This window comes from Accipiter gentilis, chromosome 10 (assembly GCF_929443795.1).
Source record: "Accipiter gentilis chromosome 10, bAccGen1.1, whole genome shotgun sequence".
Lineage (NCBI taxonomy): Eukaryota > Metazoa > Chordata > Aves > Accipitriformes > Accipitridae > Astur > Astur gentilis.
The window spans coordinates 34,288,459-34,314,999 of NC_064889.1; the positions used below are offsets into that span (position 1 = coordinate 34,288,459).

General features: G+C 39.6%; 2 protein-coding genes across 15 annotated transcripts in view; one reads left to right on the plus strand and one right to left on the minus strand.

The window, feature by feature from the left end:
* Positions 1 to 12,969, minus strand: part of MBTD1 (mbt domain containing 1) — a 40,392-nt gene extending 27,423 nt beyond the window's left edge. For 3 of the 14 annotated variants that reach the window (XR_007507387.1, XR_007507386.1, XM_049811436.1), the window contains exons 1-6: positions 12,633 to 12,967; positions 10,763 to 10,810; positions 4,547 to 4,748; positions 3,244 to 3,383; positions 2,295 to 2,409; positions 2,116 to 2,201 (exon numbers count right to left, since the gene is read on the minus strand). Coding sequence is in view for 12 of the 14 variants with exons in the window: in XM_049811436.1 (XP_049667393.1) it covers positions 2,116 to 2,201; positions 2,295 to 2,409; positions 3,244 to 3,383; positions 4,547 to 4,748; positions 10,763 to 10,810; positions 12,633 to 12,653 (612 nt within the window). In the remaining 2 variants the exon portion in view is untranslated. Of the gene's footprint in view, positions 1 to 2,115; positions 2,202 to 2,294; positions 2,410 to 3,243; positions 3,384 to 4,546; positions 4,749 to 6,521; positions 6,758 to 10,244; positions 10,434 to 10,762; positions 12,072 to 12,632 lie in introns of those variants that run through there. The other 11 variants (XM_049811447.1, XM_049811444.1, XM_049811437.1 and 8 more) reach the window with 11 other exon arrangements.
* Positions 12,970 to 13,331: 362 nt separating this feature from the next.
* On the plus strand, positions 13,332 to 22,758 carry UTP18 (UTP18 small subunit processome component). The gene is made up of 14 exons (XM_049812732.1): positions 13,332 to 13,697; positions 13,917 to 14,044; positions 14,149 to 14,244; positions 14,887 to 14,966; positions 15,225 to 15,310; positions 15,907 to 16,032; positions 16,913 to 17,087; positions 17,399 to 17,499; positions 18,322 to 18,412; positions 18,735 to 18,858; positions 19,743 to 19,917; positions 20,527 to 20,669; positions 21,888 to 21,947; positions 22,617 to 22,758. Exons 1-13 carry the CDS (start codon positions 13,392 to 13,394, stop codon positions 21,910 to 21,912), a joined length of 1,656 nt encoding a protein of 551 aa, XP_049668689.1. The 5' UTR covers positions 13,332 to 13,391; the 3' UTR covers positions 21,913 to 21,947; positions 22,617 to 22,758.
* The last annotated feature ends 3,783 nt before the right edge of the window (positions 22,759 to 26,541 follow it).

The window sequence follows — 26,541 nt, forward strand, 5'->3', positions numbered from 1 at the left end:
GCTGATCTGGGAGAATTACATCAGACCTGAAATACTGAAGTATGCCAGGTTATTAAAAAAAATAATCAATAAGCTAAATCCCACATTTTATAATTCCCTTAAATTGTCTTTAATATTGATCCTAATGTTCCCTATCAAATATCCATACAGATACACCCAGTCTAACCAGGTGCATATTTTATCAATTAACAAATTTAAGGGTAGATGTGTCATGATTTTACTGTCAATTCAAAACTTTTGTTTTTAACAAATTAAGCTTTATATATTCAATCTCACAGACACACACGTGCATGGTATCCATAATATGGATGGTAAACAAACAACTAATACAAACTTTTACAAATCAAAGCAATATAGCTTACAGAAAACATAGCAATAATCTTTCCAGACAGACAAAAAGAGTATTGTTTCTTTTATTTATCAACGGGGGGGCAGTGGGGAAGGGGGGAGAGAGAGAAGGATCTAACAAGAGAGTACTAATGCATTTTCAGATCCTGACTGGTTTAAATAATATATTTTTCAAAGAAATAATTACAGTAAAACCAAATGCAAATCACTGTCTTGTAACACTAACTAATGTCCACCAAAGTAGAAATCTCGAAAGGATATTGCAGGAGTTGCATTTTACTTTTATGTAAAAGGAAAACGGGGACAGAAAAGAAACAACATTCAGGCTTAGCAGAACTGTTGCCATGCAGCTTGTGAAACTACTCAAGGTAAAATATGAACATTAGTACTGTATCTGTTCACATTATTGGTGTACTATTCAACTTAATGAATGAAGCACTAAGAAAGGAAGATAGAACTCCTTTTAATGTGGAATGTTACAGCATAATTCACAAGCAACCTAACTATCGTAGCTGTTTCCTAACTAAGGATGCCATACATCATGAAGCATTTGTTGTTATAATAGTACAGCCCACATTATCAAACAATAACTTTTGATATGTACTTATGAAATTATTACAGCACGTACATAAGTGTGATAGCAAAGTGCAAACGTGCTTACTTAAGGACGTGGAATTTGATACAAATTCACGGAGCTATACTAATGCAAGGCTGTGTTCTGGGCAATAGTTAAGGCCTCTAAGCATAAAGGGTGCTATTCAGAAAGTGCCAACTGCCAAGAGCCTTCAACTCCTACTGATTTATGAGTTGACAGGGCTCAGCATGAATTCCAGAACTGGACAGAAAATATGTCTCTCTTCTCCCTTATGGACAACTTCCATAAAACAAAATGTTTGTTCTGATTGCAATTTTCATCAGATAGTTTTGAGCAAAATAAAACTTTTGTAAGAAGATGAAACACTTCAAGTTCCCAAATAAATAAATAAATAAATAAAGGTATGCTGAGAAAACACTCTGTCAGAAAGTTTTTACTTAAGAGACAGCAAGTACTGACAATATTTTAAACAAGATCTAGTAATTGAACAAACACATTAAAGACAGGTGCTGCTAAATATTTTCCTCATCCCCTAATTACATTCTGTAATGACCAAGGACTTGCTGTTTGGAATTTTTGTAACTCTAATACAAAGAAAACCAACTTCTCTAATTTCAGATTTACAAAAACCCCTTCATTTTCCTCAATTTCTACCCTACCTGCCAGCACGACTGATGGAGAATCTGACTAAAAACTAAGGAAATAAATAAATAAAAAAAATCCCAAATCCAAATGTGTAACCAAAAGGTCAGTTCAACATAATGGATCAAGTCTGACAATCTAAAAAGCCTTTTGAAACTACTTCTAATATTGCATGACCTGGTTGGTTTGATACTCTGTAGCGCACTCTATGATTTTGCACCTTTAAAGTGAGAAAAATAACTTCACAAGGGTTTAAGCGTCCTCCTTTTACTTTTTTCTTTGTTTATGAGAGCATGTATGATGAGAGTAACCGATAGTATTCGGAATGGTTTTAAAGGACAGATAAAAACAAACATACCTATCTAAAAAGTAGTCATACTACCACAATTTACAATATAAGTTTCATAGTCCAAAGCCATAAAACATATTTGGATATGAAAGTTTTGCAAAAATGAATTAAAGAATTAACATGGACTCTCTCTCTCTCATGCACACACACAAAAGGATAGCACATATTGAAAAATACTTACGTGTTTAAAACAGGTAACAGGAGCTGCTGTAAAGCTATTGCTATTGATGTAGTTACCCCAGCTGAAACCTTCCACAGGGACAGCTGCTAAGAGAAAGTTATTTTATTTAGGAAGCTGCTAATGAGCCACAAATCTTGTATTACCAAGAATTTGTTTCAGCTCTGTTCATATGCCATTACCTGCTTTAGTCTTTGCCTGGTTTTGTAAAGTTGCTTGGTATTGAGCATATGCTGCTAATTTAGCCACTAGGGGTTGTTTTTGTAGAACTTTAGCCTTCTTTGTTGGAGGTTTACCCTAAAACAAAAAAAAGCTAAGTAAATAAAGTCTTTCCAAACTCCCATCAGGAAATTTCCGTAGGTCTGTAGCACCTCTCTGGTACATTTAACTAAAATTAGAACACCACAGAGTGGAAGTTGACTAAGTATCACAAAACTACATGTAATATTAAATAAATTTAAAAACCAACAAAGAATACCCAAAACATTACTTTTGTAATGTATTCCAAATTGAACCACATTATAGATTCATTGCTGTTTAACTGAAAAAAAGGTCTCTTAAAAGCAGGTCAAAAGGAAGAACTTTTAACCTAATTTATACCAATGCAATTTCTTGGCATTTGTTGCAGTGAATTTGAGATAGGATATAATATTTCTTGACATTTCTACATCTTTTCTTGAATGCTACAAATATATCTTCATGATTTTTTGATTACTATTTTAAGTGAACAGACCAAAACCCAGTTTGCAAATCTATATAGTTAAGAAAACCCTCAAAAACAAAACACAACAATTCTAAATAAACCTTTACACTCTCTAAAGCCAGAAGGTATCTTGGGTATGAGATGCATGGAATCTCAAGTCACTACATATGTAGACGGAAGATTTTTCCTGATTTTTTTCTTGCAGAAGGGCCACTGCAGCAGAACTGAAATAAGGAGTCAGTATCCTCTGTAATTTGCTCTGCTGACCACAGCAATTTGTTCATTACTGATACGGTTTTGAGTTTTGGCTTACAAGAGCACTTCTGTGAAAAATTTTATGTGTTAAGAAACTTGACTTATCTTAAAATATCATGCATGTTTTACAAACACAGACTATAATAAGTATATAAAGAAAATGGTGTCTGTACCGCTACCTGAAGTCTGGCCAGAATGCTGGCCTTCTTGGAGTTTGATGAATAGCTTCTAGAGCATGACACACTGCAGAAGCGTTTTGTTTTAGAGTAAAAAGCGTCACGGACACCAACCATTCCACACATCTCGCATGTAGCTAATCAGAGGAGAGAAAAAGCCAAATGTTAAGAGTGTAATAAAGACCTCAGTAAAAATTCAGAACAAAGACGACATAAGGAAAGTTCTGTAGGTGGCACCACCAAACAGTTTCTTAGGGCTTGACCCCAAAAAGAACTGCACAGAAAAATAACTTAAAATAAGACCACCACCACCACAAATGTCAGTAAAACACTTAAGAACCTCAAGTTCATTGATGAAAGGGTGCCTCCTTTCTGCTCCCTATTAATTTTACCACTGGTAGAAGTGAATGACCCAGCTAAATCAGCCAAAGCCAGTTTCTGTGTTTTTGTGGTTCTCAAGGAAACGTCTGCTTTGAATCTGGGCCTGCCAGTCTTGATTTCCTCTAAATATTTAATACTTCCAACCTGAAATAAAACCCAGATCTCTTTTTTGAATCATAAATTAGTCTACCCAAAGTAACCTAGCCCACCAATATTCTCTTATAGCTGGAATCATATGTTTCTCAGGTTGGCACCAGTACCCACTGAGTTGTTCCATGATGAATAAGAGTTTGTGACCAACTTGTGCCAATGAGACAATACCAAGATTCTACCCAGAGAGAGCTCTACTAATCACTAATGGGTTTGGCTAAAATATTTTTCACCCGATGATAAAAGCAATCTTCCCTTTTTAATTTTTTTTTCCAGTATACTCTAGCTCACAGCTAGTGGGTAGTGAACAGGTATACGCTAATAGCATTTATACAGTAGCAGTAATCAAGTTTTCCTAGTACACAGAGAAATATGTTTTAATATATTGCATATATAAGAAAGGGTAGAGAGAATAAATGCCCAAGCGTAGAGAGAACACACTGACGTTTTCCTCAAAGCTCAAAGAATAAAAACAACATACATGAGAACATACACAAGCATGTGCATATATACACAACACACATTTGATGGGAGGACAGATGTTCCCATACTATTTCTTTTCTGACAACAGGATTCAAAAATCTATCTTATTTCAGTTTAGCAAAAACCAAACAATTTCCCCCTCCCAAAACAAAGCAACCCCAACCCTTCAGCTGTTTTGGTCCCTTTTCAGTCAGGACCAACACTTGGGACTGGACCCTCACAACTCACAGCACAGACTAAAACCGATAAATATCAAACTCTTTGTATTCATGCACCATATACTTACCCATGCCAGATTTGCCATCTGGGTAAGTATAGACCTGTCCATTGTTCTTTATAATTGGGAGACTGGATGGCAAAGGAGCAACCTCCTCTTCACTCTCATCTGAACTGGAGCTGCTGCTGGTGTCCTCACTACAACTATCATAACCGTCAAACATCCCGAATGAATCACGTCTTTTCCTTTCTGCTCGTGAAGTATGTTCTGTCTAAAAATTAAAACAAACAAACAAACAACAAAACCCCCAAAGAATAGCAGAGCATTCTGAATGCAAGTATTTCAAAGTCAAGCTTAAAAAAGTTTCAAAGATCAAAGTCAGCCTTCAAAAGTAGATGTACTAACAAACTGCTCTATCAGCACAGATATACGAGCCATATATTGCCCATTAAATTAGTAACAGTATAGTCAAAACCAGCCAATTTTTGGTATTGTGATATACAGGAAGAAAAATCTATCTCACGATCCACTGAGAATACACAGTAGCAGTCCATACATTTCTTTCTTTTGGTGTCTTCAGAGTTCATTAAACCTGATGTGCTGAATAATGACAGCCACACAGATCTTATATGCAAATAAGCACATTCCAGATGGCTGCAGCCAATTTCACTAAAATTCATTCATTTGAGAAAGCTGGGCAGAGAAAAGACAGTTCAATCAAGCGGGCACTATTCCACAGGAACAGTAATGAGAGCATATCTCTGCTCTCGTTGGCTTGTGGGGTGATTGATAAGTCACTCAGCTTCCCTATGACTCAGTTTCTCACGTGTGAAACAGGAGTACCTCTCTACCTCACAGGGATGTGCTGAGGATTAATCCATTAACAATTATGAAGAGCTCAGTTACTATGGCAATAGGGTCTGTACAAATGGTAAAAGATAGAAAGGGGACTAATTTGCCACTGTCATACATGAAAACTTGTTACATAATAGTTTTCCTATAACCAAAAAATCTGAGGCCAAACAAAACCATACAATTTTGAAAAGCACATAGCAGTTAAGCAATTTCCAACAAAAAACCATTAAAGTATAAACAATAGATTAACTGATGTCTCTTCTGATGCACATCCAATACATGCATTTTAATAGTGACAATTTTCACTTTATTAGTATCTTACACAGCTCTACTGAAACAAGGCTACTGCTACATAAGCTGCCCTCATAAAGCTAAAAAAATAAAAAATTTCCAAGTACTTCCATTATCCTTAACAGCATCTACTAAGTTTGAGAGGAAATAACAGATAAAGAGAAGACAAATTCTACAATAGAAGCACAAGTTGGGAGAATGAAGTATAGCCAAGGAAACAAAAAAAAAAAATTATGAAAGCATTTGCCTCTACTTCCTTTTCCAAGAGCTAATTTTATTTAAAAGTCATTCTAGACAGAAAAAGAATAATATGTGATCAGACTTTTCCTTCTTAAACTGCATTTGGATTCACAGCTTTAAGATTTCATCACAGTAATTCCCCAAATCCCTTTCCTAGAGAGTATATGCCTGAACATCTTTATTGTTGGATCTCATCTGAGCCTTTTCCTGCCATGCTATCCCTTTATTGTAATATTCTCTATTCTCCTTTGCAATCTGACTAAATCCTATTATGGAAGGATTTCCTTATAGTTAAAAGGGAAACCTGATTTCCACACTGACCCAATCCTAGCATCCAATTAAAAAACAAACAAACAAAACCCAGTAAGCACAAAAGGTTATGCAATAAGATAAACAAATTGAAAACATTTAAAGCAGCTGTGAAACAAAACAACAACAAAAAGTCAGTGTAATGTTAATTATGCACACATTCCTTAGCCAACAATCCAAAGTTATATTAAAACCAATCAAAACTTAGGATAGGGCACAACTTGACAACTCCTTGATGGAACTGACATCTGCCTGAAGTAGCTAGGGTAACGGTTGCAAGCATTAGAGGAAACACTGAGCAATGGCAGAACAAAACCTAGTCCTGACCTGTACTGGTAACAAGTCTTACCTGTACACTATTACTGATGTTATTAGCCAACAAGATGTAAGATCAGTTATTTGTTTGTGTGTGCACGTGTGCGTAGATTAAGGCAGAAGTTGAGCACAACGTTGCCATGGATACAGTGTTCTGCAAACAGTGCCAGTAATTTACATATCAGAACATGAAGACTAGTCATCTTCCTCAAGATTTCATGAGCTCCTTAATGTCTCACAATATTTAACTTTTCTTGACCACAGTCTCTGCTAAGAAATAAAATGCAATACCATATTAACCATCCGTAACAGTAATACCAGAACACCATGATCCCTTCTAGTAGTACAGATAGATATTAGTGGTGTTTCAGAGCCCATGGGCAGGGTCTTCTTCCTCATTCACTCATCCTCCCTAAGTCAGCTTATCTGATTTTACCAAGAGATTAGGGCTTCATCCCACATAAAGGAGGACTTCAACCCTAAGTGGAGGCTGCAGTACAAGGTAGTCTTGGGACATCCCTTTTCCATTCCAGACTGGAGAACTTTGGACCCACACGGCAGTTCTGCTTTGCCCAGGACTTTGCTAGCAGAGGTCTGAAATGCTGTAGCAGCTCAGAAGGAAGAAAAGTGCAGCCCATTCCTAGTCCCTCCAATTCCCAGTGCTACGGTAGAGAAACTCTATAGCCAGCGCTGCTTCCATTGCAAGGGAAGGTGACACAAAAAATGGGAAGTTGGAAGCAAGATGAAGGACCAGTGGCACAGTAGAGAAGACAGACTGCACTAGGCAAGTTGAAGCATGGTGCAAGATTACAATGGCAGATACCACAATAGCACAGTTGGCTCTTTTTTTTTTTGTTTGTTCTTCTTTTGCATCACATATTTAGAACCTCAATATTACTGCCAAGCCCTCTTTGCCAAAATATCCACAGATGAGAAAACATTTTTGCTTTCTATATAGAAAGTTGGGCCTTCTACTAAGAAAATAATCCTTCAGCATTATACAAGTACTTAAGTAGCAATCATCAAGTTTGTCAAGTTTAACTACACTGTCAAAACAAGTCTCATGTCAACTTTCCATTTATTTTATATTTGGCCAAATCATCCCAGGTCAAGTTATGAGTGATTCAAAACAGCAGCTTTGCTTACTGTTTTAAAATAATACTGTAGCTTTTAGAAAACATTTTTATCCAAGCTTTTGCCAGATAATTTACGTAGGACACTCTTAATGTTAATTTATAGTTATTGCCTGGATATTCTGGGGAAACTACTCAAAATATGTTTTGAGAGACTTGCAAAAGGTACAGTTTTGCAACAAAAAAATTACAAAGTACACTGTACACAGAAGTAGGTGGAAGTTAGGAAAGATGATATGCAAATACCTATGCCGGAATTTTGCTAGAGGAGATAAAAACATTTCTATTTTGCCAATACACTCCACTAAGGTTCTTTTCAACCCATGTTGAAACACAGCATTTGTAGAAACAAGTGAACAACACATGGAGTATCTGGTAACCCTTCCTGCAGAACTTAGATGGAGTTTGCAAAAGAATAGGACCTCTAACATCTGAAACAGAAAAAAGTTGGGGTACAACCCTGAACTCAAATGTCAAAACCAGCATCCTTACAAAGAGGACAATATACACCTCAAACAGAACCATACTTCGGTAACAGCAGCAGCCTGGAATTCCTGCTGAGTTCTTGCAAGTGATGAGCAGCAGTGTGCCTCAGCTGACTGTCTGACAAAGAAGCACCTAACCATGGCAGCTACAGGACCTCTATGAATGGAAGCCTCAGAAAGAAGAGCTTATTACCCTGCAAGGTGTTCCCAACCGAATTTTGAGACACTGTCCATGAGAATGCAGTCCTTCACTCAAAAAAACTACCAGAGACTAACAGTAGTAGTAACTTAATCTAACAATTACAACCATAGTAAGATCAATCCATGTTTCATAATATAGGCATACAAAAGAAAAAAAAACAACCCAAAAACCAAAACGCAGAAAGCTTTGCTACTCTTAGAAGCTGGATTTAGCACTAAAAATCATGCTGGGGAGCTTGTCTTTTCCTCAAAACTGAACCAGATTAGTCATCTTCACCTTCCAACAAATGAGGGAGTAGCATCCTGCCTATTTGCAAAACATGCAGGAGCGGGAGTATGGCTTACTGGAAAACACAGAACCTTGTAGCTGGTTAATACCAAAAGAGCAGTAGCTTAAGTAACTCCACCACTAATAGAGTGTCTACTAGTACGTTAAGCGGAAGCAATGCACAAACAAAAGAATGAGACAAACTTTTCCGCATACTGGCTAAGGTTTATTTTGCTAAGGAGATTACCAATTCCTCAACAGCAAAGATTTTTAGACAGAGCAATACAAAGACTAGGCTAAGTGGGACTGGCAAATAAGCCTATACGACTATTTGCTTGGGGGTTTTCTTGCATACTTTTCTTTATTGAAGGGATGGGTGGAGAAAGGAACTCTTAAGAACTGCTTTCTTATTCTGCCCAACTTCCCATTTTCCTGTTCTTCCTCTCCTCCCTGTGAATACTTGGCAGCAATGTATTTTTAAGAAATAATCTTAATTAACCATTACACAAGGCAAATGGTACGATAAAAGAATATAGTTAAGGAAACCGGTTTCCCTAAAAGCGGGACGGCAACTCTAAACAAATATGAAAAATAACTAGTTTCTCCCTCTCTTAACGTACAGTCTTATATATATACAGTTGAATTTGGTCAGCAAACCAGTATGTATAGCATACATTCTTTGAGCGTAATAACTACCCTTTGAGTATAAAAAATTGGTCACAAAGAGCGAACAATGCATGGCTAAAACACAAAATAAAACCATTTAATGTTAATTAGACATCAAATACTTACTCAGGAAATTGCTTTAGTGTCTTGATGAAGACTATGCTCAAGTATTGGCAAAATTTATGAGAAAGTGTTTTGAAGATGAAAACTTGGTACAAAAAAATGCCCCATTATTAATTAACCAAACTTCTTGCCCCCAGTTAAGTGCATCCTGGCCAAAGGAGGATGATCCAAAACAGTCACAGAAAGGTTTCAAACCACTCAAAATGGTTGTCGTTACTACTGAATCAATCTGGTGCTTGAATTCAGAGAGGCAGCAGTTTAGAGCTTTGAGTACAGGAGCTGTAGCTTAACAAAGGCCTACCAGCACCTATACAGATAGGCATCACTTTCTATATTCAGATCTAACCCCCAGAAACATGACAGAAGTATGGACAGATGGTATTTGAGGGCAAGGTCAACAATGAGGTCACCACAACCTTCAAGCCAAGGGTCTGTGATAAGACACATTTACTTTAATCACATATTCTTAACAGATCGTGCGTTTCCCATAGTGTATTTCCGAGTTGGTATTAAATTTGATGCACAGCTTTAGTTTTCAAAATGTTTCATTAATGTTTTATGCTACAAGCTTAGTTTTAGCTCTGGATGTTAGCATTAAGGAAACAAGATGATGGAACTAATTTATTACAACTCTTCTGAATGTACGCTGGCCAAAATAATTTACTGTAGTAATACTAGCTTGCCCCCTGTGGAACTGAAGTCTAATTGTGTCTCATAGCACGACAAAAAAAAAGAAAATTCAAACATGGTACCAATTTAAAGAAAACATACTTTCAGCTTTCATTAAAAACAAATAAACAAAAAAACTCCCAAAGCTAAACATCTTGGGATTCCTGGAAATCAGAACCAACCAAACTTACTTTTTTATATAAGCAACTCACCTCTATCTGGAAATGTGCCTTCCACTCTTATTATAAGTAAAATCTCTGCTGGAAAATTACAGAAATGTTTTTTCCTGTCTCTTCATTTGCTATGTATGACAGCATTTTGTCTGAAGCCAGTTTCTGCTGTTTGCCAATGGTTTTGTCCATAGCCTCTTCCCCAGGGGGTTTCACACAAGAGGGGAGACTCTTTCATAAAAAAATATATCAAATTAGCAGGCAATTTTGGAGGGGGGGATGTGATGATTAATAGGTGAAATATCCGAGTTTTGAGAAAACTGAAAATCTGTTACAAACTCCATTATGTTTCTACAAAGCCCTTACAGGAGTATCTGGAAGAGGCAAATACTTCACTTTAAAGACTGTGTTACCATTAAAAAAAAAAAAAACATTTAACTTTTAAAAAGCCAAAAACCACCACCAACCCAAAACCAAAATCGTCAACATCTGAACTCATTCCATGTGCTCAGAGCCAGATTCAGCAAAATATCACACATACCCAGAGTGTACTGACTTACCTGAGAAATGAAGGTATGCAGTAGTAGTTTGCAGAAGGTATCAAAAGCCTTGCAAAATTAAATCAAATTTTAGAAGGTAAGAGAAATGAAAGCCAATGAGAGGGAACTTTTGTACAGATTATCATTACTGCCACAGTCATCTAGCTCTTTAGCGAACAACAATGAAGAGAATTCATACTTGCAGTCTACAATCCTTTTACACCTGCACAAGGCTACACACTCTCAAGAACAACACCTAAACTATTCCTGTGGCATAAACAATAACTTCCACATAGGAAAGCATATACCTCTGCTATATTTCCCTACAGCTTACATTACATACTTCCTCAAAAAGATCCCTAGGCAGAAGCAACGAGTAAAGACTATTATTGATTGCCTTTTTAAAGGCATATAGTGGTTTAGTTCCCATTTTTTGTTCCAGATTAGACTCTCTCACAGCCTTTTTATTCCATTCCTTACAAGTCAAAATCGGACTGTTATAAACAAATACAAAAACCAAATAAGTTAAATGCAGGTTCTCCAACCTCCAAAATAATTTTAATTTAAAATACAGAAGACTGCCCCGCAGCTTTCAGTTTTAACAGGTTTTAGATGTGAAAAGTCACAAGGGCTACCACCCACATTTTAAATCATTATTTTAAAACGAATTACTTTTTCACACACAGTAGTTTCTACCATAATCAGCATATGCTTTGTAGTAGGATATTTTTTTTTTAAGCCACACTGGACAGAATTTGCTACACTTTAAAACATTTCCAGCAACAACCTGAAAGTGAAACTGGTTTCACGGGTTTACTGCTCCTCACATCAAGAGCAAAGTCGCAATATAAACAGTCATAAAAATTACAGAGAAAGGGGAACTGGATGCAAAGAATCCAAAGCTTTTGAAGTGCTAATATTAACGAACACTCTACAGCACTTAAAATGAGCACGACTGGAAAACTAAACCTTAAAGGCTTTAACTCCAAGAGGAAGTTGCTGAAAACCCAGCACTTCAGCGGACCACTAACAGAAGCGTATCCCAGTACGCCTGCATCACTCAGTACGAGATAATCTGAAACTTTTTACTACCGATCCTGACTGCCGGCAGGAAGAAGGAGGGGAGGAAGGGAAAAAAAAAGAAAAAAAACCCCCACAAACAACAAACAAACCAAAACCCCAACCCAACCCTCCCCAGCCCAAGGAGGCCGGTGGGGGGTTGGGGGAGGGCAGCGCTCCGCCAGCAGACGGGATCACAACAAAGGGGGGAGCCGCCGCTCTCCGCCTCCACGTGCCCGCAGCTCCTCCACGGGTGACAGGCTTCGCAGCCCTGCCAGCACCCACCCACGGCTCCCCCACGCGTGTCGTGTGTGTCCCCACCCCCCCACCCCCCCCAGCCCCGGGGGCAAGGGAGGGGGGGCCTCCGCCTCGGCCTGCCCCCGCTCCGCGGGACGGCTCGGCTCCGCGGGGCTGCCCGCAATAAAGTTTTCCCCACAGCGCTCCGCAGAAAGCCGGCCCGAGGCCAACCCGGCTCCCTACCCTGCGGGTAGGTGGGGGGGGGGGGGGGGGGGGGCCGGTACGGGGGAGCCCCCCCCTCCAGCTCGGGGCTGGCGCACACCCCTCCCCACAGAGCCGCTCCCCTCCCCGCCCCCACAAAAGCCGGAGGGCGCTGGGGCTGCTCCCCTCCCACACAGGTGCGGCGGGAGGAAGGGAAGGAGAAAGGGAGGGAGGTGTGTGGGGGGGTGTCTCTCAGCACCCCCCCGCCGCTCTCCTCAGGCGCCGGGTCTCCCGCTCGTTCCCTCAGCGGGGCAGCCCCCGCCGCGGCTGCCGCCTGCCCCCCCTACAAACCCCCTACCCCCCCCCCCCCCCCCCCCGGGCTGCGGTAACTCACCAGGTCCTTTGTGTTTTCCATCAGGCCCTCATGGGCAGGAGAACGCCCGCTGCCTCTGCCCCCTCCCCTCGGCTCGGCCCCCTCCGCCTGCCACCTCCCCCTGTGAGGGGCCGGGCCCGGCGGGGCAGGAGGCGGCCTGGAAAGTTCAGCCTCTCACTCAGCCGGAGAAAGAAACCCAACTCCCTGCGCCGGAATATCAACAACATTAGCATAACGCCTCTGCGCATGCGCGGCGCCCGGCCCACCGCGCGCCCTCATTGGGCTCCCAGCTGTTTGGGGCTTCCTCGCTCGCCGTACCCCCTCTGGGGGAAACCATTCGGAACAGAGGGGGGGGGTGTAGCACCGCAGTAGAGGTTGGGGATTAAGAGCAACCGCCGACGCCGCTCGGTTTGCTTTTTGGTGGAGGGTGAAGGGCAGGGGATGAGGGCTAGGCCGCCGGTGAGGGGCGCTTGTTGTTACACGGGGAGGGGGATCCTGCCGGGAGCGCAATGGAGCGGCCCAGCCGTGGGCCGCGTCACGTGGAACGCGGGGTGGGGGGGGAGGGAAGGAGGGCGGGGGAAGGAAGGCAAAGAAAGGAGGTCACGTGCAAGCGTCTTGAGCCCCGGGGGGCGTGACCTGATCACGTGGGTTGAGGAGGGGCAGCGGTGCGGGCCTATCACGCCCGCGGGGCGGGGCAAGGAAGCCGGTATAAGAGGGGGGTGTCACGTGGTTAGCGAGCACGCGTTCCGGTTCCGGCGGGCGGCGGCCCGGTGGGGAGCCATGCAGCCAGCGGCGGGAGCGCCTCGGCCGGGCCCGGCAGCGGCCAAGAAAAAGAAGAAAATGAAGAAAACGAAGAAAATGGCGAAGCAGCTCCGGCCGCGCGCGGAGGCGGCGGAAGAGGCAGCAGCGGCAGCTGAGCGGGCGGCGGCTGAGCAGGCGGCGGAGGAGGCGGCTCGGCGGGCCCGGCACTTGAAGTCACTCTCCCGCCGGTCGGGCGGCGAGCGGGAGCTGGAGGAGCTGGTGTTCGGTGACAGCCTCAACGTGGAGGAGGACGAGCTGCTGCAGCGCCTGGCCGGTCCTCGGCGGGTAGGGCTTGGGGCCCGGCGGGCTCTCCCGCCCCACGGCCTCTCCTGAGGCCCGGGCCCCGCCGGAGCGGAGCTCGGGGAGGTGGCGCGTTCTGCGGTCCCGAGCAGGGGCTGGTGCTTGCTTCGGTTCCTTGCCCCTGCCTGGTCCCCGTCGCCGTGTCTGTCATCTCCCCGCACCGGCCCGTGGCTGGGCTAAAATGGCCTGTTGGGTTGTTTTCAGCTTAATGCGACGGAGAGGAGAAGTCTCCAGAAAGACTCCAGCGATTCGGAAGTAGAAAATGAAGCAAAAGGTAAACTCCTGTCTAAAAAGCCAGCCTGGGTGGATGAAGACGATGAAGCTGAGGAGAAGTAAGTTCAAGCTTGCAGGTAGGAATTGTGTGTCACGCTTAAGAGTGACTGTAAGTGGCTTCAGTTTGAGTCATCTTCATGTTCTGTGTATTTTTTCTGTGTAGTGTTGATATGACCCATAGATATAGGAAGGATTTCATGAAAAGCGATGCTGAGAAGATGCTTACTAAGAAAAATCTAAAAAGAAGACTTGAAGAACAGTAAGTTTCATTAGTGTTTTTGTGGTAAACTTTAACATGACATAAGATACGTTTATGTGACATTCAAAGTTACTTTCCTCTTTACCCACTGTATTCATTTAGTCTCTTTAAAGGTAATGCTTCTTACAGTATTTTTAAGTTGAAAATAATACGGAGAACAGTAAATAGAACGTGCGTTTGGATTGTTTAAACTAGTTTGTTTAAAACTTGCTTTAGCAGAGGTGCACAAATTAATTTGTCCTCTGGAGAGTTGTACTAGAAATTTTTTATAGTGATACATTGCTTTGTAAATAGAGTGATGGAAGATGCTAGCTCAGTATGGTGTATAAGAATGAGCTGAAATGTGAATGTAGGTCGATGGCAAAGCAGAACTTTAGATCCGTTTGGGTTGTCTTGGTATTAGCAAGTATGGCTCCAAAGTGCAGCGCTGTAATGTTTGGTATAGATTTGGCCTTAGTTTCACACTCAGGAAGTCAGCAAAACACAGAAAGCTGAGTAGAATTTTGGAAAAACTTGCATAGTGCTCTAAGTGTGAGTAATGTTGCAAAATCATGACTGTGTCTTGTAAGTGCTTAATGCATAAAACGAAATTACTTTTTTAAAAAAGTTTTTCCCCTGCCCCCCTCACCCTTCTCTTGCTAGGTTTCAGCGAGCTATGGGAGGAGTTCCTGCCTGGGCTGATTTAGAAAACAGGAAGAAATCCAAAAGGACTTCAAGTGATAGTAAATAAATCTGTTACTATTCTAATAAGTGTTTCTGTGCGTTTTCCCTATTCAGTTTCTTAGAAAGTAATTATTTTTTATGTTTTCTCAGTTGCAGTAGTATCTGCTAGTAGTATCCAGTATATGCTGGATAAGTCAGCTTTATTCCTTCCTTCCTTCAGTGTGCTTTGATTTAATTTGTTTCTGTAAGGAATTTGTAGGTTTTGATGTGGGAGTGTTTGTGGAATTGCCGTTTTCAATGTGCTTTGTCTTAATTAGGTGACAGTGATGAAGATGATAATCTGCTATGCAGGACTGGCAATTTTGTGTCAAACTCAGAGTCCCTGCCAAGAGGTATTTTGAAGGTAAAGGCACCTCAGTTTGACCCATATGCACACTTCGACTTCTTTCTTGCTATTTGGGCAGTAAAATTAGTGATTATAGGGACTTTTTCTTTGTTTCTGTAACTGGAAACTCTAAAGAGTAAATAGTTGGACAAATTGGATAGTTCACACCATGAAAGCATGAAACAATAAATTGAGATATATTGTTTGACATAAGAGTGTTTATGTACTCTAAAGTAGTATCTTGTAGTAGGATTTTAATTTCTGCACAGGAAGGATGGAATTCTCCCACAACTTTGAGGCTACTGAAATGGTCTTTGAGAAGTGACAGTCTTAAATGAGTGTGTCTTACGCTATCTTAGTGTGTCTTATGTAGACTAAGTTCAAAGTTAGTAGAAAGGTTAGCGAGTTTATCTTGTGTCTACACTGCTGCATTGAAGCAACTTGCTGAACTTAGTGTGTGTATGTTTTGCCTTATGTCCTGCTGTCTCAAAGTTCATCATAGGGTTTGTGATCTTGCACTTGTAGAATAAAGAGCTATTAAATTGGCTGGTCATGAGCATAAGCAAAAATGCCCAATTTGTACTTTGTTTCAAACAGCTTGATCTTTCTTCTAGATGAAGACCTGCTTGCCTGCTAATCAGGAACGTCTTGCTAATGGAAGACTGGCAACTGTGCAGTTTCATCCATCTGCTCAAGTAGTCATGACTGCTGGACATGATCGATCCGTGTCACTCTTTCAGGTGAAGAACTTAAATCTATACTATGTAAATGGCCACTAATGTGGAATCTATTTTATAAGTATACATGAGATAGCCTGGAATGATAGACTTTCTTTTCTCTCTTCCTGTGATGGTGTGCTACAGGGGTTATAATGTCTGTGGTTACAATGGAATTTGCTTGGTTGAAGGCATCTTGTTGGAAGAAATTTCCATCTGTGACTTTATAACAACCACGTACAAAGCACAGGCAAACTTAGTTGTATCAGAGCTTTTAGTTGAAGATTTGTTTTTAAAAATGTTTGGTTTTAAGGTTTGCAGTGAGGAGGACTAATGAGACTTTTTTTTTCTTAGGTTGTTTGTAAAGCCTATAATGTGGGGAGCAGTCCACTTTCATTTAAAACTGTAGTATTGCTGTGAAATCATTTTGGGGGTGGAGAGGCTACTGCAGCAGGAAGCTACTCATCCTGGGACACTCCTCCTGTGTTCCTCTGAAAACTAAAGATCATAACTCTAGGAACTTTCAGTGTGGCCCAATATGGGTGAAAAGGTCCAAGACACATGTCGAATTTGACACTCCCACAGGGCTGCAGGAAAGAACAATGCGAAGCGTATGTTTCTGTTTAGAAAAGCACAATAGAAGTGATTATTTGAACAAAACATGAGCAAGACAGGGGTGGGTAAGAGGTGTGAAGTATATTCCGGAAGGCTGGGAGTGCCTGATATATAGGCTGAGAAGACAAGAGCTAGGTTATCTGTAGATTGAGAAAAGAAGAAGAGATTAATGCTTCAAACTGGTGTACCTCTTACTGTTTAAGTCTCTTGTACTGGCTAGTTGATATGAATTTTCTAGGTAAAAGTATTTGGTATGTTCCTTAATATGATAATCTGGTTTTTTTTGAAGGTTGATGGTATAAGGAATCCAAAAATACAGAGCATCTATTTGGAGAGTTTTCCAATTTATAAGGCTTGTTTCAGTGTTGATGGAGAACAAGTTATAGCCACTGGTACTCACCATAAAATGTTCTTTGTGTATGACATGATGAGCGGAAGTATTATCCCTATACAGAAAGTAAGAGGTATGTTTTATAGTGCTGTAAATGTCTGGGCATAGTTGCAGCTGTCTCCAAATAGAGATGGCATATGAATTTGTTTTAAAAGGAAGTGCAGTGAATTGTTGGAGGTCATATTTTTAGCTTTAGTTTGTCTGGGATATTAAAAGTTAATTGTCATACATAAACAAGGTTGAGTTGTAGCTTTACTGTGACAGTGTATTACAGAAATGAAAAGCTGAAGCGGTGTCACATCTTATTCATATTCATCATACCTCTGAATGTTGAGGAAGAAGAATAAATTATGCCAATTTGAAGTTCTTGATCTTTTTTTAAAGGTGTGGAGGAAAGATTTCTCAGAAACTTTGAAGTCTCTCCAGATGGATCATTTATGCTTCTAATTGGAACTTCAGGTTACCTTCACTTGTTGTCAATGAAGGTAGTTGATCTTCATGGTTCATGTAGCTTCAGTTTTTGTACCTTTTTCCTTTTGAATCTGCTTGTTTATATTTAATCTGAAGAGCAATCTAGTTTTCAGTTGAAAGAAAGCTGTGACGCATACCATGACAGCCTTCAAAAATGAGCTGCTGAATCAACTAACTTTAGCTTTAGAAAATTATTTTGGGGTGTCTGAGAATTCTGACTATGCAGTTCTCTTTGGGACTGGTGGCACTAAGGTCACAGTTTCATGGGTTTTTAAGCTGTCACTGGAAAAAGTTATATGTGGATGTTATATTTTGGCAGAATTGCACAAACACTGTGCTAGCAAAAGGAATGGCCTCGGCACGGAAATGGGCATCTGAGGGTGGAAGGAATATAGGGCTGCTTTTTTGGGAATAGCGTTAGTGTGTGCTGGTGTACAGTGTTCATGAATCATGCCATCTACTGTGATTCATAATGCATATAGAATTTTTTCAGTTACATTTAAAAGTGCCGTATGATGTCAGCTGGATTTGTTTTAAACTTTTACTAGGAAAAATACTTTTTAAAAAGAAAGTTCAGTTCTGTTAAATAATGAAGACCCTTCAGCGAGGGAGCAACCGAATGTTTATTGAACTAGCTGTAGTTGTGCAATAATAAATTGGTCGTGGACTCATGAGCATTGCTTGTGCTCTGGTCCATAGGCACTGAAAATGTTGATGCTGTTCTTTTAATGTCAGTGTAGCTAACTTAAGATTTTTGTGGGACAGGAGTATGGAAACAACTTTACTACAGATTTTTGGTAGAATCATTGTCGCCATTGTTGTTCTTCATCCTATAGACCAAGGAACTGATTAGCACTATGAAGGTAAATGGAAGATGCACTGCATCTGCTTTCACTCCAGACAGCAGTAAAATATATAGCTATTCAAGTAAGTACTCTCTCTAACAGCACTAATCATAATTCCATTTAAATTGCATAAGTTTTTATAAGTAATTTGTTGTTTTGCAAAGATAATTAAAAGACATTATGCCAGTATCTGGCATAAAAGTACAACCAAGTGATCAATCATTAAAGAATGGAGTTAACTATTTTAGTATGCCTTTAGTTCTTTTTTTTAAAAAATACCCTATATATGATAGTTGTAAACGAGCTAATAGTCATCATCTAATGAAATTTATTTTAACAAAATAGACAAACAATGTGTTCTGTATATATGGTTTCTATAATCTTCTACTTTATTCTGCAACCAGAGGAAGGTGAAGTTTTCATTTGGGATGTGAGAAGCAGAAAGTGTCTACACAAATTTGAAGATGAAGGTTCTTTGGAAGGCAAGTGCATCGCCGTTTCAAAAAATAACCAGTATGTGGCATGTGGGTAAGTGACTTGGATTTGACAACTACTTCCTATCTCATTTTGAAGCTCTTCAGTAAACCTTAGTGGTGGCTGGTGAGAGTGTAGGAACATGGAATAAGTTTGTTTTTAATAAGGTTAGAGTAGAGGTGAATAGATGAATATTGCCTGGTTTATGATGATAACTTAATTTGTTCTGTGTATATCTAAAATACCATAATACACTTAATACCGGCTGGTATCACTCCTAATGTATTACTGTTGTCATATATGGGTTTAGCAGTTAATTTTGAAACCATACTGACTGAAATCACAAACTCTGTAGTACCAATGTTGATTCAGGGTGTTCCCCCTTTTTCTAGTTCTCTTTCCTATATTCCTAATTTGGCTCCTACAAGATAGCGTGTTAGTCTTTGAAAAGATGCCTCGCCTCAAAGTCACGAGCTTGAAAGTGTTTCTCCAAATATACTTACCAAGATGCAACTTGAGCTAGCATATCAATTTGTTTAAATGAGACTAGCAAATACTTAAGTACAGCATTTTCTTAGCTCACTGTAGAAGAGGATTTTTAAGTGGACTTACTCTACAGGGTATTAAAAAACAAAAGCTTGAAACTATTTCAGGATCTTCTGATAGCAAGCTCTCATTGCTTTGCATTCATTCTGTGTAGGAGATGGGCTTATCAAGGCTCTCCACAGTTAAGTGTGTGACATATATACATAATAAGAAAAAATAACCTAAATACTGTTATAAACTCCAAAGAAAAATCAAGCTCCAAACAAAATATTGTTACAAACTCCAGTAAATAATTGGAAATTACATTTTTCATTGAATGGTGGCAATAGATAACAAGGTAGTATGTACTGTAGATGTTACTTCTTGGTATAGTCTTTAATTTCTTTTTTTAGTTCAGCTTCTGGAGTTGTAAATTTGTATACTACTGATGTCTGTCTCAAAGAAAACCGTCCTAAACCAGTTAAAGCCGTAATGAACCTAGTTACATCTGCTACATGTGTGACCTTCAATCCCACCACGGAAATTTTGGCAGTGGCTTCCCGTGAAATGGATGAAGCTGTCAAATTGGTATGTTCAGCTTCTTTAGTACAAGCTTTTTTGTATCTTGATCAAAAATGTTCCTGGTGACATAATAAAACTGATATTGAGCAGATATGTATACATGACATGTACAAGATACTGTACATTTATAAGAAAATAATGTTTTTCTTCAGGGAAGTTGTTCTGAAAATAACATCTTATGGTCTAGTTTACCTTTTGTTTTTCTCTTTCTAAAAATGCCCTTATTTCAGTGCTGTAAATATGACTCGGCAACAAATGCGAATTTTCAGCAGGCATTAACTGTAACGGTCTTACTATGTGGTGCTTTTCCTAGCTTATTCAAAATTTTGCCAGCCTTGTCAGAATTCTGGCCAATAGTGGAACTATTGAATTAATCTGAGGGTTTGGAAGCCTATTTTTACTGCGTAGATATAATTAAAAATGAGTTGCAATAACTGGCTTTGTAGTGAGTTCCCTGCACCTTTTCTCCAGTAGAACTCTGTATAATGGTGTAGGATAGGAATATAACTGAACATTTGAACTTAACGTTGACCTTCAATTTTTAAATTTGTACTTTAATTTGGATTTTACTGGCTTTTTCCTAATTGTTATAACTAATGACCTCTTTCTCAATAGGTACACATTCCTTCATATACTGTATTCTCAAACTTTCCGGTGTTCAGAAGAAAACAGATTTATCTTACTCAATCTATGGACTTTTCTCCCAGAAGTGGTTTTTTCTCTGTAGCAAATAACAAAGGCAAAGCTTTGTTATTTAGGTATGTACTAAATTAGGTTCATTCATCCCAGATAATGTGTTTATATTCTGTAAGATGGGCCAGATGACTGGGAAATGATAAGGTTTGACTTCGTGATCTGAATTTCACCTGATGACTTAATTGAGTGCAGAGCTGGCTTCCCTTCTGGAGAAGCAGCCTTGTTTATTGTCCGATTATAAAATATACATTGCTGCAGACATCCCTGTCAAAACTGTCATTGTCCTTTTCTGAAAGAAATAGGATGTAAACAGCCAGATACTGGATGTTCTCCTCATTAAAAAAATAGGTTCAGAGGATTAAAAGATTTGTGTTTCAGTGTTAACATCTGTATCTGGCATGGGTTTGTTCTAGTTGTAAAGGCAGGATGAATAGGAACTTTGGAGAATTCTGATTTCTGGCACAGATTGTTCAGAGAGGTTGTGGAGACTCCATCCTTGGAGATACTCAAAAGCTGTCTGGACATGGTGCAGGGCAGCTGTCTCTGGGTGGCCCTGCTTTCAGCGGGGAGGGTTGGACCAGATGACCTCCAGAGGTCCTTTCCGACCTCAGGCATTCTGTGATCCTGCGATTAGAGCTCAGGCTCAGCGAGGTTTGAAGGCTTGCTGCGCATGCTGGGTAGTGCGTGTGGGAAGACCTCATGGTTTATCGTGAGGACATTGCCAGCTTACAATTAGATTTTAAAATCCTATTTTTAATGTGGAACTCGAACTCAGTGGTTGATGTCTGATTAGCATAAGCTTAACTCTAGCCTTTTTGTGAGAAGGGAGAAGTGGTGTGGGTTTGGATTTTTGGGTTTTTTTCCCTGCTGGTGTGGTCAGGGGTAAGGAGCGTTAACTCAGAGCAGGAATATTTCTTTTTTTAAACTAAGTAACTTTATGTGATCCTTGAAAAAACTTTGTATTTCTAATGTGAGACTTTAATGATTCATGAAGTCTGACAGGGAGAATTTACAAAAGGACTCCCAAGCATGACTGTAAAAATGTGACTAAATCTTGTGATTTGTCCTTTATTTGAACTTGAACTGCATATTATAATGGCATTTCAAGTAAATATAGCATGTGGATGATTGCGATCTTTTGCTACACCTGTGTTTCAGATCAGCTAAGAATACCCAAAGTGACACTACTGAATAGTTGTTCTTTTTTGTGGTGGTCACTCAACAGGTTACTGAAGAGTTTTACATCTGTCTCAACCTTTTCTTTTTTTTTTTTCTTTCAGGCTGAAACATTATTCAGATTTTTAAAAGAAGATACAGGAGAAAATGGACCAGTAACTGAGGTAAAAATATCACTAGAACTCTTGACAACATTGTCTTGAGGAACCTTATTTTCATTTTGCTACCTCCACCTCTTTATAGATGGCAACAAGAAGTTCTTAATACTGTGTAATCTGAAATTGTTTTGTCTGGATCACTCATACAGTAGGCCCCACATGATGGGCAAGAGTAAGGCTTGTCTTGTCAATCTCAGCTTTTCTAATAATACTCTTACAGGGAGTAGGTAGTTCAACTAAACTTCTGCTCGGTCCTGTTGACAGCAGTTCTAAAAATCTGAATATATTTAAATCAAATTCATAGGCAGTGTTGTTAAAAACAGCTGTAGGCTGGCAGATACTTGGCTTGATCCTGTTATGAAGTCATGTAAGTAAGCCCACACAAGTCCGCATAATTTCAAATGTAGGTTACATAAATTACTGAAGTTGGAAGTGTAGCTTGTGTGCAGATATGATTTTATTGTACACTTTAACCTCTTGGGAAACTGGAAAGACCCGTAGCCTTGACAGTAATACAGTAGTTCTGTTTGACTCAAAATGTATTAATGATTGGAAGCTAAACTCATTCAGACTGAAAGCAGGTATGTGTTCTGCATGTTAAGCTTCAATATAATTTTGTGATGGCTAAATGTTTGGAAGATACTAACAAAATTCTCTGTACTGATCTTTCCCCAGGTATTGTAACCTGCAGATACAAGTATGCTGGCAAAATCAAACAAGTTTTTTTATTTTATATGGAAGTTCAAAAATATTAATGCAACATCTGTGTCTTTGAATGTTGTTCCTTAATAAATGTACCTGATAAGTTTCCAGGCAAGTTGTTTCAACTTTTTCCAATCTTTTGTGTAAGCAAATGACTAAGTAGATTTTAATGGTTGGCATTCAAGCTAATGTCTTCAAGAAATACTTAAAAGTTTTTAGTTATTATGAGCATATGAAGTATTCCAATGCTGAAACAGAAGACATCAGTTCTGTGTAAACTGTAACCTCTGCTCCATGTGTTTAGCTTGAGCTTTTCCATCAGCCAGGTCCATTTGAGGCTGGGTTGGAAACAGCATGTTGCTGGCTGGAGGAGCAAATTAACCTGAAACCCTGTTGATGCAGGTGTTGTAGTTCAGCCCAACTTAATGGGCCAGCCCAAGCTTTAAAGATAGCCTAAACCAAAAAGTGAGAAACACTACCCTCAGTTGTGCTTACTGCCTCTGTGTCACAAACAACTGTATGTAATGTGGTTCTAATTCTTAAGGAAGATGCCATTCTTACCTTCCTGTGAAAGCAAGGCATCCTGAGTACTCAGTTTTTAAATTGGTTGTGAATTCCTGATACCATTAGGGTTGCCTAGCAAGGACTGCTTTACAGCTGTTGTTGCTGGTTCTTCATCTGGTGCCAAATACTGCACAGCTGATGGCTCTGTTGCTGAAGTGGCCACCTCTTTCTTTTTAAATACATGAATGAAAAGTTTACTAGGAATCTGCTATGATAAAAACCCTGCTTTGAGAGTAAATTGTGTGCTTCATGTGAGGGAGCTTTTTGGGCAGTAACATCATGAGCCAAGGTGTTCCAATAACCAGTAGTGAAGTCATTAAGCCTTCAGTGAGAGTGGCATTACGGAAGAGGTACTCTGAGCATGAGAAGAAGCTAATTCTAGAACCCTCTCAAAAATTTTAAATATATGAGCCTATTGTTAAATTCCTGTCATACTGTTTTAAAAAAAAGAATATTGTGTTTTCTGCTGTAATGGGTGTTTAAAATGTCTTTGCCAGTGATTCATCGTAAGATGAGAACTTGATTTCGCACATCAGGGGAAAGAACAGAATATGCTCCGGGGGTGTTAAATTGACTACAGTGTTTAACCTTATTGCAGTGCTAAACCTCTAAACTAAAACCCCTAGTACGAAGAGTAAAATTATATCATAAGCATGCTTTATTAAGGTGCTTGCTGTAGGATTCCTCTGTAACAAATCTAGTTAAAATCTGGCTGGGACTGAGATTTTGGTGAGTTTCAAAAATCTAGATGCTGAAACTGGTTTATGCCTTCACTAGAGGGCAGCACTTCATCACTTATTTGGAGACTTGTCTGCTTCATGTTACTGAACAGTTTGTCCTGTGACGGCGCTGCTGCAGAGCGAGGTTTTGGTTGTGGTTATTGACACAATTTGCCTTTTAATCATGTCTGCATTTCACCAATAGGGTGGTTTGAGTAGTGTGACTTCATCCACAAAACTATTAAATCTTTTTAAATCAAAGACTTCTAAAAAGGTAGGGTTTTAAACTTATTTAGTCTTTTACCAAATCTCACTGAAGTAGCTGTGAAGTATTTTAATATGATTTAATCTTCATGTCCTGAGAGTGTGCCACTCTTTGCACAGTACATGCTTCTTCACTTTACCATTAAAAAAACCCCAAACCAACAAATCCAGTGACTCAGCCATATAACAAGTCATTGGCAGATCTAGAATTAGAACTTGAATTAATGGGTTCCTGGACTTGTTTAATTAGCATAAACACGACTGTTTCTGATGTTCTACTTTGCCCATACTGCTGAATTCTGGTTGTAAGAGGTCCAGACTGGATGGAACAGGAGGGTGAATGGAAAAGGTGTTACAAGACATACTGAGGTGCTGTATACTCTTGTATCACTGCAAGTGATTTTGAATTGTGGCAGGAAGGAAGGAGAGATTAAACATTTCTTTTTGCAAATTCTATGATAGAAGTTGCAAATACTAAGCTCTATACTGAGTTATGGGGAGCACTGCAGTACAAGAATGTTTAAACTTTGTACTAAATATGTTAATTCTTGCTGTTGCTTTTTTGTCTTCTGGAAAACATAACTTGCTGTCCCATCCAATATAAAATAGGGAAGACTTTGGCCTTGAGAAATAAAGGAAACCTCAAGGTGCTTGTTGCATTTCTTAATGGGTTTTGAGCAATGATACTTTCATGTACTAAGCAGGTCTTAAAGGTTGGATGATGTGAAGTATTGCAAGAAGTTGAAACTGTTACTAGTGTGTCCAGGCATATTTATTTGCAATGTGATGAATTACATTAAGTATACTTATCACTGTACTAATTTTGAAAAACTCAGCTGTCAGTTTGCCATGTGTTAAGAGTACTTAAGCTTTTGACCTATTTAAAACCTCTTTGTGTTTAATTCCTTTTTTCCTAGCATGGCTTTTTTTTTGGCATTGCTAAGCTGAAGTTCTTTTAATGAATTATTTCTTTGCTTTTCCTCTCCTTCCATTCTCCTTGGCAAAATAAATTTTATTGATGTAGTCCATTAAATATTTATCACTGCAGCCTTTCCCCTTCAGGCTGTCATCTTGTCCGATTTTGCAAGCTAAAGAGAATCAGTCTGGTTAGTGCTTAGAAAAGGAAACCTCCAAGAAAAAAACAACTGACTAGATGTTAGAGTAACACCGGTTATTTAGAAGATTATTGGGTTTGCTACTAAGTCTGTCTTGAATCTGCTGTTTGACCCTGCTCCTATTTGAGAGCTGTGTTTGTGGTGCATGTGGTTTAGCAAATTCTTAAAGGGCCAAATGATTTTTTCCCCCTCCTGTCTCACTCAATATCCAGGATTTCTGCTCTCAAAATTGGAAAGTTACAGTTCTGTTAGTCTCTTCCATGTGGAACTGTTTCAACTGCTACATGATTTTTTCTAAATGCTTGGTGATCAGACAGAAAATTGGATTCTCCTCTTTGGATGTAGTGCTGAACCCATCTAGTGGATGTGGCAGTCATAGCACACCTTAGAAAGAAGCTGTTTTCTCTCCTAAGTATTTGAAGTTCTCTGGTGATCCTCTAAATCCCTTTTTTTGCTAGAATTTGTAAGATATAGGGGGAGGATACAGAGCTCTTCCGGAGGATGTCTGAAATAAGTCTGTGCACGGCAAAATCCGCAGTTACTGCTCTCCCGTACCTCCAGGAGTCTAGCTGGTATCTAATACACCGCACCATCGCTTACTCTTGCACTGAATTCTGCTGTATTTATGCTGCATTTCCTTTTGGATAACTAGCAGCAGCAATGTGCTGGGCATTTAATGACACGTTACTGTCATTGTTTGGATTTCTTCTGCTGAAACCGTGGAACAACCATCTTTTTTTTTTCTGGAACAAAACATCTCTTGGGTACTCGGATGTTTTTGTCCCCTGTTTGTGTCACAGTGAGATGGCAATACAGTCTAACCCGTTTTGGGACACTTTCACTGAGGCAGTCTGCACCTGAGTACTTTCTTCCAATGATTAAAACTATGCAAGTTATACATCTTATTAAATTACTTTGAGACCCCTTAACCAGAATGAAATCTTATAAGCTGATCAGACACTTGGAAATGGCTGCAATATGATTTGGTTTTCATAATGGATATTGTAAAGCGTGCCTGAGATCTCAGTCTTCATAGTGTTATATTTTGCACATAAGATTGCCTGCCACATGAGATTTCCATTTTGTGTGTGCAATATTGAATGTTTTATTACGCTTAAACAGATGGGAGGAAGAGTTAAAGCAGAGGGGAGTTTGGAAACGTGATGCAGGAGCCCTTACTTATCATTGCTACCCACTGTTATTCTTCTGCCTTGTCAGAAGATCAGGGGTCTGTAT